The sequence below is a fragment of the Bacillus rossius genome, chromosome 1 (genome assembly GCF_032445375.1).
Source record: "Bacillus rossius redtenbacheri isolate Brsri chromosome 1, Brsri_v3, whole genome shotgun sequence".
In the NCBI taxonomy this organism is placed as follows: Eukaryota; Metazoa; Arthropoda; class Insecta; order Phasmatodea; family Bacillidae; genus Bacillus; species Bacillus rossius.
Window position 1 is genome coordinate 201,627,711 of NC_086330.1, and position 16,509 is coordinate 201,644,219.

A 16,509-nucleotide genomic window follows, 5' to 3' on the forward strand; every position below is an offset into this window, starting at 1 on the left:
TTGTGGCTAATACGGAATGATGGAAGTGGCCTACAACTTTCTTTGCTCGACTGCACGTCATGCACATTTCTCTGTTTCAACACAGAATTATTAACAACTAATTGTAGTGTGTGGGCTGCACAGGAGCTCTGTCTAGTCTTGCTTCCTTCATTCCTGAAATCATATTCTTTGCATTATCTGTAATAACACAGTGAATTTTGGATTGGCTGATTTCCCATGATTCAAGGGTAGTTTTCAAGAAACTGGAAATGTTACCTGCAGCATGGTGGTGAAAATTAAATGGAATCACTTCCAAGCAGTACTCTAGTCTTTCCATTTCACTGGTAAAGGAATGAAAAGTTAATGACATGTAGTCTTGTTTTGAAATTGAAGACCACATGTCCAATGTTAAACTACCGTGCAATACTGACTTGAGAGAGTGTTTCATTTTGTCTTGGGTTTCATTATATAACTCTGGAATGAGTTTCCTTGAGAAAGTATTGCAATGAGGTATTGTATATCTGGGTTCCAAATATGCCATGAGATTGAAAAAACCTGGAATGAAGTAAAAAAAAATTATTAATTCATTATTCATTATAAAATAACAAAGGGCAGACTGTGTTTGAGCTTACACTGTTAGTTGAGCTTTCAATGGAAGCCTACTTTAAGTAAGCAAAATATATAAGTTAATGACTTATATTTGAGATCACAATGTTTTTTATGCAACTGAGGCTAAATTTTATTGTATTGCATAAACAAAATTAATAGAAAAACTATTCTTACCGGGATCTTCAACGAAACTGAAGGGCTGTAAGTCCTTGCACACCATTTCGGTTATAAGTCGCGTAATTTTAACAGCTTTTAGGCTAGTTTGTGGAAGTGGTGTTTTCTTTGCGAAGAGTTCTAACACCGAAGTTTGTTTCAGTCTGTCAGACTTGTGTAGCTTGGCAGGCGTACTGTGTATTTTAATTCTGGCACCAGAAGTAGTTGCATCCGACATACTTTCATGACTTGCATAGCTGTCTGTCATTGTTTCCATTTTCAATATATCTGCATTTATTTCACGGTCATGAAAAGACATTAAATGTCTCGACAAATTTGTGGTGTTGAAGCCACGTGTCGAATTTCCACCACGCGAAATTTCGGCGTTGCAAAGGTTGCATCTTGCTTTCCCCTCATCACCCACAACAACGGTAAAATGTTTCCAAACAAAGCTGCTTTTCTTTGACATTTGCAATCAAAATGCAATATTTTAACTGGAAACTATAAAAACTCCAACTTTTAACTCTGATTTTCAAAACATTAAGAAAATGACTAAACGAAAACCGTGATGAAAATACTGTTGTAAACACGCCAGACAGTCGAGGTCAACTATCGCAGTTTGTTACACAATCGATTAGTAATAGAGTCTTCCATATACATAGCCGTGTTTTATCGCACAATCGTTCACCGTTATTTTAAGACGTCCAAATTAGGAGGGGAAAAAAATGTTGCAATATGTTTTGGTCCCGCTGTTAGATTCTAACTGCTTTGATTATGTAGTTTTCCCATATAAAACAATGTATTTTATAGTTGAAATCTATTATTCATTTGGATTTTACCGTTTACGTATTAAATTTACAGAAATACGAAGTTGTCTGATGTGTAAATATTCTTTTAAAGATATTTTCAAACATTTTAACCTTTATCTGTTCGTCTTCATCGCCGCTACGTATCGCATAATATGAAAATGTAGCCGGTTGGCATTATTCATGTTTAATTTTGTTGATTCCAATGTAGAGCGAGCGCACGTCGTCGAATATCGATATCGATAGCTCGCCGTACGCATGCAACGTGCGCTCTCTTTCTCTTGTCGAGGAAAGTGTGTACTACGACGATAGTTCAGAAAACAAACCTGGACGATGTAGCAAACATATAAACACAACGATGAAAATAAACAAGTAATATGGACAACACGACGACGAAATGCATTTTCTTTTTTTCTATTTTAAGTTGGACAAAATGTTTTTGTTGCAGGACTTATTAAATGGTGTGGTGTGCTTTTGTTTACTCTTTTTAAACAAACGTACTTTTCATGAATATGTTTATTTTTTTAGAATAACTTTTTTTTTTCTGCAGACAAGATTATAACACGTAAGTAACGTAAATGTTACTTAAAAACGTCAAGCACCAGTTTGAAGCAAAAAATATGTCGGTGCTTTTGTGTTATGTAAGGAGATTTTTTTTTTGTCTTCAGGAAGCGGTAATCGGCAAAAAGTATCGGCATGCATGACGCCGATCATACAAATGGCAAAATGACCAAAATCGGCCGATCTTAATAATCGGCAATCGGCATCGGCTCACCCCTAGTTTTGAAAGCAGTGGGGTAGTTTTGCAGAATTATCTACGGTACAAATCTGAAGTTAATTAAACATTAACACACGAATATACACAGAGTAAAAAAAACATTTTTGTGTAAGAAATTCCCATGTAAAAAGTGGACATTTTGAGATGCTTAAACGTGCACGTCTCTTACGCAAAAACCTGAAATTTGATTTTCAACTTGTGACTATTTGATATATTTATTGTTTTCACTATGTGAGATGAATAAATTCTACTTAATATATAAATACGTATCTCTGAAATGTTATTTAGTATGGTGTATATGTGCTTCGTATTGTTTACATCATTGTGAGATAATAGAATAAACTTTTACACTACTTTGTTTTTACGTTTTCCCACGTTTTCCACATTTTTTCCCGGTACCTTGAAATGTGTAAATATGAGGTTGTAATGAGTGGACGTGTATTCATAATTTTAAACACACGTAATTTGGGATCAGTACAACTGTACAAGGTTTTAACTAACTTAAAAGTGACAATGAAAAAAACCAAACAGTATTTGTAACTTTATTGGTCCAGAATTTTTAGTTTCTATATAACTTAGTTTAGACTTGCAAAATAATACGCACTTAACTAATTTTGTGTGACTATAATGGAAAAAACAAGTTATTTTGGAACTTTTTTAGTATAATTTTTGTGGGAAATTGATTTCGAGAGGAGGGTCAAGCAAATCTACTTCAAATTTGAACAAACATGCCAGAACATTTCATAGTAAGGAATTGCAAGATTTCAAAACCAAAACTGTTGAAGAGGTGGGCCAACTAAATCGCTCAAACGTAAGTTTGTTAGTGCACCTGATAAAACTCGGGTAACTTTGCACCAGTTCATTGAAAACAAAAGACCATTCACTCCAAATCATCCCAGAGCTGAAGTATGAAAAAAACACTTGCTGAGATGATTTGTTTGGATAACCAACCATTTTCTGTGGTTAAAAACCAAGGTTTTGTTCGTTTGATGGCTTTAGCCAAGCCTAGGTATAAGTTACCCACAAGAAAGTCTCTCTCTAAGAAGTTATTCCTGAGATGTATGAGAAGGTAAAGTTGAAAGTAATGGACATTTTGCAGCCTGTAGAATCTGTCAGTATTACTACAGATATGTGGTCATCTACTGCAAATGATGACTATCTGAGCATTACTGCATATTTTCTGGATGACACCTACAAAATGCAGCATGTTTGTTTGGAAGTAATCCCATTTTCATATGAGGTCAACACAGCCGAAAACATAGCAGCATTTTTTACAGACACACTGAGTAAATGGGGTCTTTCAGAAAAGCTGAGTTTTGTGGTTCGTGACAATTCTCGCAATTTTTGTGCAGCCATGATAAAGGCAGGTTACAAATATGTGCATGCATTGCCCATACATTGCAGCTAGAGGTGGGACGATACCACACTTTCGATACTCGATTCTGTATTGTTTTTTCAGTTCGATACATTCAATACTTTCGATACTCCAGGGAAAAATATTTTCCCATTAAGTAAAAATTATTACAAATAACATAAATCACTTTTAAACTACAGTGAAAGTCCGTTGTAGCGAATACGGTCTATAACGTAAAGTCCGCTATAACGATAATTGTCATCGGCACCGTCAGTTTTACATATGCTGCGTAGGATAAAAATTTAGGAAATAATGAATGCAGCGTGGGCTCATTTTCGCTATAGTGATAGATGACACACCTGTAATTTTGCTCTAAAACAATGAGAAAACATCTACAATTTCCTTTATAAATGAAAAACAGCTTCGCACAATTCCACGCGTCCGGCAAACGAAACGACGCGCGAGATGTGGCCATCTTGGCAACACAGCACAAGTTGGGGCCCCACAGCGAGCATAGCTTGCCTCGCGGCAACGAAAGCAAGAGCATTACTTATTTAGAATCACGCCGATTGTAGCCCGTAAATGATAGAGGTGTAAAAGTAACGAAAAAAAGCGTACCCGTATGTATTCGTTACTATAAGAATTAGTACTCGTTACTATCGTATCGTTACGTTAATCGTTACTTCTGATACTGCATAACATGCTATGTTATGTTGCAACAACGAATCGAGTCGTATTGCGTACGCGTACAGTATGACGTCGCGTAAATAATAATAAATAGAATGTAAACAATTAACAATATTTGATAATTAACAGTTTTTGTTAACCAAGAAAGAATAAAATCTCATTAGAGCGGCTTTTTAATATTATCTCTTTTAAGATAAGAACAAAAACAAATGTGAAAAAACGCGATAATAAAAAACAAAAACATACATGTTTCTAATTTGTAAAAAATACTTTTTTACGTTGTTTCTGTTCCAATCTCAGACTTTGTCTACACACACAATACCTTTAATAAAGAGTAAAAAATCTTGGACGACAAATTTCCAAATTATACTTACTTAATAAACAAACATCGTTCTTTGTAACGTAAATTCATCGAATATGCGCGCGCATGCTAAAACATACGAAAAATGCAAGTAACGAGATGCAGCTGTGTGGAACGTTTCGTTACTCGTTACTAGATGGCGCACCCGTTACTCAGTACCGAATACATATGGTTTTACCTACATCTCTAGTAAATGAGCATAACTCGTCTCACACTTGCATCGTAAGCGTGCGGGGAGTTGACGAACATGGAACTTGTCGAGCTCGTCTTTTCTAATCAGAACGAAGCGGCGTCTGAAGATGATGACAATTATATCGGTAGGCTACGCGGTAGGGAGCACAAGATTGTGTTGAATGTATTTGAGTATTTTTGAAAAAATATGAGTGTGTGCAATGCAATTGAAGAAGTTTCCAAAGCAACCGGCTGTTCCGAACGAACAATTTACAACATAAGGACGGAACTGCAGCGACATGGTACCCTAAGTACGCCTGGTAAGGTAAAATCAAAAAGGAAAGACAAACAGAAAAACTTTTGAAAACAAACTTACGATGGCATTGTGCAGATTGGGCTACAGGGGATCGTTCACACTTTTTTGTTTGCTAACATTCCTCCCACTTTAAATGTCATTTTAGCAAAAGTGAATAGTGACGAATTACTGCCAGATTTCTCTCGTACCACTCTGCATAGGTTCCTTCATGACATTGGGTTTGAGTATTTAAGAAGAGGAAACAAGGCAGCTTTCATAGAACGTGACGACATAATTCGGTGGCGGCATACCTACTTGAGAGAAGTAAAAAGAGATAGGGATTTAGGAAAACCAGTTATCTGTACAGAGAATCTTGGGTAAATGTGGGGCTTAGTGTGGAAAAGGCATGGAAAGATACAACAGTGAAGAGCGCTCGGCAGGCAGCCATTGAAGGCCTTAGTTCAGGCCTTAAACCTCCTACAGGACGAGGTACACGTTTTGCATTAGTGCATGCAGGCAATGAGGACGGTTTTGTTCAAAATGCTGCCCTTACTTTCTTGTGCAAAAGAACACAGCTGACGCTCATGATGAAATGACTGCAGATGGGTATGAAAAGTGGTTTGCCGAACAACTTTTGCCAAACACTCCATAGGGATCTGTTATTGTTTTGGATAATGTGTCATACAATAGGAGGATGTGTGAGGCTATTCCCGTGCAACGTTGGCGTGTGGGGAATATAAGACAGTGGCTCGCGGAGAAAAGCATTCCTTATGATGCCAGTATGATTAAGCGGGAATTGCTACACATAGTTGGACGAGAAAGGCACAAGTACAAGAAATACAAACTTGAAGAAATAGCCAAATGCGTAGGTCGAACTATACTTCGCTTGCCCCCGTATCATTGCGAGCTAAACCCTATTGAAATGTTATGGGCCCAAGTGAAATCGTTCGTAAGGCTGCATAACATAACTTTCAAGGCACATGATATGGAGTCCATAATAACAAAGGGTTATGACCACGTATCAAAAGAAAACTGGAAAAATTATGCACAAACTGTGAAAAACATGGAAGAAGAGCTGTGGAGAGCTGACGAACTTAAAGATGACGAGGAAAGATTTTTGATAAGTTTAGCCTCTTCCAATTTATCCCAGTCATCTCCATTACCCCAAACCCATTCTTCTGGTCAGCTCTGTGCTACTCTTATGGAAGGGGTATCAACATTGGTCAGCGGTAGCGATAGTGATTAAAAGGTATGTGATGTTATTAATTTCTTAATCAAGTTAACGTTACATTTATCGTATAAATTCCTATGAATGAAATGTGTGTGAACAGATTCTTATTGTAAGTTAAAGTTTAAAAAAATTCCTTATCGGCACAGCCTAAAGGCGCAGGAAGATTTTGATGATTAGGTATATTTTTTTACATTAGAACAAAAAGGGATTCTTATATCCTTAAACCCATATTTTTTTTCTTCCCCTTGCAGTAATGGTTGTTACAAAAATATTTTAATTGAATCTAGAACATAATATGTAAAATGTATGAAATAAATACGAAGGAATTTAATAGCGATCATGGTACAAAATTTTTAATTATTTTTATATCCTTCTCAACACCAAACATCTTATCAAACATTGTTTTAGACAAAGTTTTGTAAAATAATTATTATATTTACAAACAATTCAAACAGATTTGATAAGGTGTCTACTATGGCAGTTACGTTTTTTTTGTCCAGTGAAAATTTTTTTCAAACCCATGCAGTTATGGCTGGTCGTATCAAAAATTTATTTAGAAAACATTTTTTGGCATTAGGTACTCCGAGTTATCATACGTTAAAACGGGTGCAATATTATTCATATTATGGGAGTTGTTGCGATTTTTCTGTTTTTCAAAAAATCTTCCCCATTTCGACCCAATTGTTCAGATTTTTCCCATAACTTACTCGACCGAGAATTTCCATTACCGTATTTTATTTATCATTTTGGACAAGACTTGTCCAAAAATACGGCATTTATAATGGCCCATGAAAATTATATATATACAGTACACTCCCTATTTAACGCGGTTGTCGGGGGACATAACTTTTACCCACGTTGTTGCATAACCGCGATTTTTCGATGTGACCAAGGTAAAAAGGCATAAAACACCGCCTGTGTTCTAATTGGTCGGCAAGCACGCACAGTATAGACGGCCCGCCGTTGTGCGGACTTTGCATCCGCAGTTTTCACTAAACGTGGGTGTAAAAATAATAAATATTAAACGTTGAATTGTTTTTATTTTTCCGCGTGCCGAACACAGTTTGTCGCACGGCCTACGAGCGCGCCACACGCCGCCATACACACGTGCGGCACACAAGCTGCTGCCAGTCTCGTGGTGTCAGCCACAGTATCTGCTTCGTCAGTGTCCGTAACAAAGTAAGTGCAGTGTGTGCGGTTACACACGATTCTGTGGTCGAAGTCTTCTAAAAAGAAAGGCCGTAGTGATACTTCAAACCGAATATGAATCGCAAAGTACCGAGTTTGATTGACAAAATAAAAATTCTATATTTACTTTCAGATAGCTTGTCTTTTGCAGAAGTAGGCCGCAGATACAGGAAAAAACGATTCTAGCATTCGTACAGTAAAAAATAAAGAATCGTCTATCGTGCCAAGTGGTTAAACTTAATTATCTATGCTTACAGTAAATTATAAATGGTCACGTGTGGGAAACAAAAATTGCGCCAATTTAATTTTAGCGCAATCAGTGACGCCATTTAAAAACTGTGTTAAACTATGTCTTTACTTATTTCACCAAACGCTGTGTCTAGTTGCTGAGTGTGTGTGGCTCGTATCGGCAAGTGTTATATTCCCCAGCTTCTGGTTAAAGGTCGGGAGACCGTTACACATAAACACATCCGGGACTTGTTTACTACCTCACGGCAAAAGTGGTACAGTATGGTTCACGTAAGTATTGGACCACTGGGAATTCATGGGCAAAGATTAAAAAAACGCTAGCTAATTTACTTTACTATTTAATGTTAAAACATTATACCAAAGTAAAAAGATGATTGTGTATAATACAATGAATTACCCAATAATATTACATCTGTAGGTTTAAGTTGTAACAAAACATTTATATACAGATGTCCAGTAAAGTACCAATTAAGATTCTGGACTGGAATTTTAAACACCGGACTACCTGATTTTGCCTTGTACGCAGCGACGCTGCTCAGTCAAGTGACTCATGCTCTGCCTGTGTGCTGCGTGAACACATTCCCTCCCCCACTCCCCCTCGTGTTTCTGCCCGCTCTAATCTCTACCTCTCTCCATATTCTCGGCTCGCCTCTCCCTACCCAGCGCTTGCCGACAACCAAGCCTATCCAACATCAATCCCCAGCCGAGTCACGCTGGATAATGTCGCTGGACGGTGGGCTTTATCAGGTCCCCTGTCCGATGCTTCATTTGTGAGATAAAGCGACATTAAGAACTAGTGTTTCAGAAAATAACTCTGGGCTGGATTGGACCATAATTTGAAAACCATACAAGATAGAGGAATAATGTACGGAGATATCTTGTTTAGAATTTCACTGCGGACATTTTCTACGCCTAGGCTTTTTTCTGCCCGATGCTTAGTTTGTTAGTTACAACGCAAAATTATCCTAATCGGCTATCAACCATTAATGCCATTATTATTCATTTCTGACTGGGGGACATGGTTTGACCCGCGATATACCCGATTCCGCGATCAATCGGGGCGCGATATACCGGGAGTTTACTGTATATATATATGGGATTTTTAGAACATAAAATAAAACTATAAGAAATTTTTGTCTACAATAGGTAGTTTTTATTTGAGATTTACATAAAAATGGCATTATTACAAATTTATAGGTGTAATAGTATAAAATATTATAAATTATGATATGATTTCTTCAAATGCTTCTTGTTCGATCCGAATTACAAAGACACTCATCTCCTGAAATTCGTAATGTGTTATAGATTTGGCAACAGCGTGCACCATAAGCTGTTTACTGCAATCTAAGAGTGGGACGGGCTCTAGGCATGTTATTGTTACTATTGCGACGAATTGCGAGTGGAGTCAATTAATGTGAATTTTAAGTGCTCGATATTTCTACAATTTTTTTTTCAAATTTCCTGTGAATTCAATGTCAGAAGTGTTACGTACGAAAAACGTAACTTCTTGAACACGAAACAAAAACAACTTTACCTTACTTTACCGTTTGTTTACTATTGGAAAGTTGCAGTAACGACTTATATAATTATAATTTATTCTGATGTAAGCCTATTGGTTATCATAATTACGGCTAATAAGCTGTTCTAGTACAGTAGATCCCCTGTCATACACTTTTCAACGGAGGGCACAAAAATGGTGTATGATACGGGAAAGTTTATGAAAAGTGAATGGCAATAATAAAAAAATTTTTCAATCTAGCATACCAGCACAATGTCAGATTAAACTTAAATACGTAATGTGTAAATAATTGCATTATATTAATTCAAGATTCATTCATTCATAGATTCATCATTATATATACATATAATAAAACCACCATAAATGTAAAATACAGTCCATAATCAAGTAAAGCAGTCCTTTCTTGGAGGGGGGGAAAAGTCACCAACCCTAAATTAGAAATAAAAATAATTAGGCTATTGTAAAAATAAAATCAGAAATTTTTGCTTGTTTGTTTCATTTTACAAACAACTTTACTCAACAGAACAATTTTCAATAAAATTTTAACTTGAGAAACGTAAAATACAAAACAATCCGATCGTAAGAAAACAATAACAAACACGTACCTATATTCAGTTCAAAGATTAATGAATGCACAAGATATGAGATCCGTGCGTTGATAATGCGCGTGCGCCATTTTCATAATCATTGCTAGTTTGCGCCACTAGTCTCGCTGGGTGTTGGCCATAGATGCTACTAGCGAAGTGCACAGTCTTCCTGATAATATCCATATCTATGGTGCGATAAAGTTATTTTCTTACGTTTGCAAAGGTAAACAATGAACGTTTTTCAAAATAAAAGCATTAAAACGTATTTTATCAGGGGGAATATAACAAAAAAAAATTGTGAATTTTAGGACTTTTCCGCTTTGTAAAAACGTATGAAACGGGAAATTAATAATTTTATAAGTGTATGTTCCGGGAATGTAAACCATTGTAAATATAGTACTTTCAGCGGGACCAAAATTAATCGACGTTTGACACGAGAAAATGTATGAAACGGGAACGTATCATCGAGGTTCTACTGTAGTTGTATTTTGTACTATGGCGACTCAAAACTTAACTCAATACAAATGAACAAGCATTCCGGTATCGGAAAAATGTATCGAACTTACAGTTTCGATACTCGATGCTTTGCGATACCGTCAAGTATATCGATGGTATCGAGGTATCGAAGTATCGAAAATCCCATCACTAATTGCAGCTTGTTAGATAGGATAGTCTGTTCAACCAGAAGGAAGTGAATAATGTGATAGCCATTTGCCGGAGACTTGTGGGACATTTTAAGCACTCAGTAAAAGACATCAAACAACTAAAAACAGCTCAAGATACACTCAACATGGCACAAAAGCATATGCTTCAAGATGAACGGACAAGGTGGAATAGCACCCTTCACATGTTGAACAGAGTACTGGAGCAGCGTAAACCACTGGCCCTCGTCACTCCTTGCTTGGACCGAACCAATGGACTCTTATCTCAACCCTAGTCAGTGGACCCTCACTGAAGCAGTCACTGAAGTGGTCTCCCTATTTGAGAATGCAACACTAGCAGTCAGCTACCAAAATTTTAATATTGGAAGGACCATTCCAATTATTAACAATATTGCAGCTGCACTGATAGAAAATTATGCTTTTTAAAGTCTGAAAGCTGACATACTTACATCTCTAGATGGAGGGTAGGTAATTGTGAATTTGAGCATTGCTATGCAACTGTGACAATTTTGGACCCACGTTTCTAGACTAAAGTTTTTGTTTCGAATGATGCTATCACATCTGCGAAGGAGTACATTATATCACAGATGGAAACTATTGAAAAAACAGAATTTGCTTCATTCCAAGTAGAAAATAAAAACTCAAACACAGCAGTTTCAACTAGCAGCAGCACCGCCACCGCCTCCGGCACCACCACCACCACCACCACCACCACCACCACCACCACCACCACCACCACCACCAATTCCGCCACCACCGCCACCATCATCACCGCCACCAATACCGCCACCACCACCATTAACACCGCCACCCGCCGCCAATACCACCACCGCCGCCACCAATACCACCACCGCCGCCACCAATACCACCACTGCCGCCACCACCGCCGCCACCACCGCCACTACCACCGCCGCCACCGCCACCACCACCGCCGCCACCACCACCACCGCCACCAACACCGCCACCGCCGCCATCACCGCCACCACCGCCATCACCGCCACCAATACCACCACCACCGCCATCAACACCGCCACCCGCCGAAATCACTGCCACCAATACATCCACCACCGCCACCAATATCGCCACCACCACCACCAATACTACCACCCGCCACCACCGCCACCAATACTACCACCGCCACCACCACCACCACCACCACCACCAACACCGCCGCCATCACCGCCACCCGCCGCCACCCGCCATCACCGCCGCCACCGCCACCGCCACCGCCACCGCCACCACCACCACCACCACCACCACCACCACCACCACCACCACCACCACCACCACCACCACCACCACCACCACCACCACCACCACCACCACCACCACAAATACCACCACCACCACCACCACCAATACCACCACCGCCACCACCACCGCCACCAATAAAAACCACCGCCACCGCCGCCACCACCACCACCACCACCGCCACCACCGCCACCACCACCGCCAACACCACCACCACCAACACCACCACCACTGCCAACACCACCGCCACCAATACCACCACCACCGCCACTGCCACCACCACCAATACCACCACCGCCACAACCACCGCCACCACCACCGCCACCACCACCACCAATACCGCCACCACCGCCACCAATACCGCCACCACCGCCACCACCACCGCCACCACCGCCACCACCACCACCACCACCACCGTTACCACCACCGCCACCACTGCCACAAATGCCACCACCGCCACCACCACCACAAATACCACCACCTACACCGCCACCAACACCGCCACCACCGCCACCAATACCCCCCCCCCCCCCCCCCAATCAGAAACATGCAATGTGGAACATGTATTCTAAACTATTAGCAAATGCAACCAGTGTTCACCAAGAATGTTTAAGTGCAGAAGTTTAACTAAAATGAACTGAAGACTTATCTTATCTGAATGAACCTCTTCTGTCAAGTGTGTGTGATGTGCCAGCTTATTGGGAAAACGCAAGTTTTCCTAGGCTAATAAAGTTGGCAAAATGCTATTTAGCCATTCCACCTGCAACTGTTCATTCTGAAAGCTTGTTCAGTACAGCAGGGCAAATATGCGACAATAAACGCAATAGGTTGAATCCTGAGAAAGTTCAGAAACTAGTTTTTTTGACAAAAATCTCAGGACTGTGAATTTTGACTATTGAATAGTCAGTTTTCTCTTTGAATAAATTTGTTTCAATCATAACTGTTGGTAATGTTTTAATGTGCTTGGGATTCAAACATTGGAACTTTATAAACATATAGTTGAAGTCTCAATTGTGATACATGTTCAGGAGTGTTTCATTGTAGCAATTGAGATGAGTGGATTGCAAACGGTTTGAAAATTAAACTATTTGAAATTAGCCTACATGTAAATCCATAGAAATCCATGTCTTTTTTCTATGTCAAATGTACATTAAAGAATTGAATTTGTTTCCTTTTAACTTTTACATTATTATTTAACCCATTCGTGCACAGATCGGTCTGTCAGCCGTCGCATTCCTAAATTACCTTCGTGCACGAGTCGGTCTGACAGACGTCCAAAATCCATAGCATTTTTAAACTTTTTTTACAAATTTAGTTCCTCAATTTTTCACTAGAATGCGTGTTTACTCTCTTTCCTAAGTATTATTCTTTGCTTTGGTGGTTAAGTCTTATTCTAATCTTTGCTGTAAACAAATATAATTGTTTTTATTCACGCACGTGTTTTTGTTATGACATTTGGTGACACTTGACAATGTGTTCAAAACGTAAGCGGATTTTTGATGACATTAGCAATGCGGTGGATGAAAGTGATTCTGATGTTGTGGAAATGTCAGATAATAGTGATAGTGACAGTGAAAGTAGTTATTCTTCATCAGTGAACATTTCTGAATTAGAAGAGTGCGGCCAAGGCGACAATCTGTCAAAATCTGACACATCTGCGCCTATCGGTTCTCGCGAATGGTCCAACGAAAAAGGTAATAAAATTATAACTAAAATACCATTTCACAGTAATGTTGGTGTAAATCCAGTGGCTTTACTCACTCACAATTTTCCACCAAACCCTACAAAATTAGACTGTTTTCGGTTAGTGTTTGATCATGATTTGTGGCAGTCAATCTGCACTGAAACCAATGACTATGCCACAGAGTGCATTGCAGTAAAACCAAATTCTAATTGGTTTCCCACCACTTGTGACGAAATACAAGCATACTTCACTTTGTGTGTTATGATGGCACAAGCAAAAAAACACAGCATTCGTTCATATTGGAGTGGCAAAGGTATGACTCGTACACCAGGCATTCGTGAAGTTATGTCTTTGAAGAGGTTTCTGGACATCTCCAGGTATCTTCACTTCCAAAACAACAATGCTCTGAACAAACATGATCGTTTGTGTAAAATAGCACCAGTGCTAGATTATTTCAGGAAAAAATTTCCTGAACTAAATTTTCCAGGGGAAAACCTTTCATTGGACGAGTCCCTGATGAAGTTTCGAGGCCGTTTGTGTTTTGTACAATATAACCCTTCAAAGCGAGCTAGGTTTGGAATAAAAATATACGAACTTTGTGACTCGAAAACTGGGTACTGTTTTTCCTTTTCTATTTACACAGGGAAAACAGAAGGCAAACAAGCTACACTAGCCAGTGAAGCTATTGTAATGAAGCTAATGGAACCATATCAAGGGGTTGGTCACACACTGTTTGTGGATAACTGGTACAGTTCGCCAAAACTTTTTGAAGAGTTACATAATCATGGAACTAATGCTGTTGGCACTGTTAGGCATAACAGAAAAAACATGCCTAAAGATACTGAATTCAAACAGAAGTTGCACAGAGGGGAAAGTATGATCAGGTACAGTGAAAGTATGAGCGTTGTAAAGTGGATGGACAAAAAACCAGTTTTAGTGTTGTCTACATGCAATAGTGAAATTGACTATGCTATGACAAAAAAGGTAGACATGAAAACAAAGATGGCTGTCATGAAGCCGAGAGTTGTAATCAACTACAATACTTGGATGGGAGGTGTAGATAAGCAGGACCAACAGTTAGCATCCTTTCCCATCATGCGGCGGTATGTAAAAGGTTACAGAAAAGTTTTCTTTTATGTAATGAACATGGCACTTTACAACACATATTTGCTGTGGATGTCAGTTACTGGAAAAAAGGCCAAGTATAGTGCATTCAGAATTGATGTCATGGAAGAACTGATGGCATCACTGACTTTGCCACACTATCAACGGCGGGGACGCAGATCTGCGGGTGACACTCCAATGAGGCTTCAAGCTGCTCACTGGGCTCATTTCCCAAGATTCATTCCAGCGAATCCTGGCAAGCAAAACCCATCCAGACGTTGTGTTGTGTGCAGTGCTCATAATAAAAGGAGCGAAACACGGTGGGAATGCAAGCGCTGTGTGGTTGCACTTCACGTGCCAGAATGTTTTGAGATTTATCATACAAAAACCAATTATTGAATCTTAATTATGGTTTGATATGTTTATTTAATCAATGCACAGTTCTGTAATAAGTGGTTCTTAAAATAAATTTTAATATGTTGTAATCGAAACTATTTTTAAACAGTAATTTTTCTCATGATAATTTTTGTTATTTTGGACTAAATTAATTGGTGTAAAAGGGCCGCGTTTGTAGTGAAAAATAAAGTGAGCGAATGGGTTAATAGTAATGATGTTTTAGAATCTACCAAATATATGCTAGAAATTTAGGGTACAGAAACTTAGAGTAATGAACATGCTTTTTAAAATTATGTTAGTTGTACATAATGTTAATCTGTGCACAGGAAAAAAATTTAAGGTAATTACATTTTGGAAAACTCAAATGTAATTTTTTCTGAGTACATTATTCTGTTGAACTTCATCGGAATCGATTCGAAGAATCGAACATTTAGTTTAGAAATCGAAAATGGAATCGGAATCGGTATATTTTAGGAATAGGCCCAACACTAGAGAGAATTAAAGAAAGTGGTAGAAGAGAAAGAAATGGATGCAAAAATGGACATAGATGCTAGAAAAGGATATAGAAGGAAGTAAGAAACTATGGAGGGAAGAAAAGGATCAAGCAGTTAAAATGATAAATGGTGGAGACAGAAGAAGTGGAAAAGGTACTGTGGGGTAATTATTTTGAAAAGCTGTTGAACCCAGATGGAAATGAGAAGGAAGAAGATACAGATGAGCAGGAAGTATTTTCAGAGTCGGATCATGAGGATATCACATAGAAAGATGTAGAGGAAGCACTGAATAGGATGAAAAATGGCAAAGCTCCAGGGATGAATGAGCTGACTGAGAAATTATAAGTGCAGCAGAGAAGTAGGAATTAATTGGTTGTATTGAGTGATGAGGTGTATTTGGAAAGAAAAATGCATAACAGACATCTGTAGTAAAGGGGTAATAGTGCCAGTGTTTAAAAAAGGAGACAGGAAAAGATGGGAGAATTATAGGGGGATCACTTTGATGAGCCACCTGTGCAAAGTTGTATGAGAAGATCTTGAAAAAGTAGTTAAGGAAGGTCATGACTGGCAAATGGTGTGAGGAGAAGCATGGATTTAGAGAAGGGTCTGCCATAGATCTGATTTTTGCCATACGACAACTATGGAGAGAAGATACGAATTTTGGAAAGAGCTAGTAATATTCCTGAATGTGGAGAAGACATACGACAGTGTGAAAAGACAGTGTGTTTGGCAGGCTATGGAAGAAGCTGGGATTAAAAAGAGTTCATAAGTAGAGTGAAGACTAGTTATAAGGGAAAGAGTAGCAGTGTAAGAACTGGAAGAGAGATGAATTAGTGGTTTAAACAAGCCAACGGAGTGAAGCAGGGTAGTGCATTGACTCCATTGTTATTTATTATAGAGATGTAGAGAATAATGAAGAGAGTGGAAGATTGGAGAAGGAAAGATGAAGGC

General features: G+C 38.8%; 2 protein-coding genes across 4 annotated transcripts in view; both read left to right on the plus strand.

The window, feature by feature from the left end:
• Positions 1-16,509, plus strand: part of LOC134527242 (BTB/POZ domain-containing protein KCTD20) — a 276,293-nt gene that overhangs the window by 169,150 nt on the left and 90,634 nt on the right. The gene's annotated exons all lie outside the window — the stretch shown is intronic.
• Positions 13,070-16,018, plus strand: LOC134527241 (piggyBac transposable element-derived protein 4-like). Its single transcript, XM_063359736.1, has one exon. It carries the CDS (start codon positions 13,352-13,354, stop codon positions 15,065-15,067), a length of 1,716 nt encoding a protein of 571 aa, XP_063215806.1. The 5' UTR covers positions 13,070-13,351; the 3' UTR covers positions 15,068-16,018.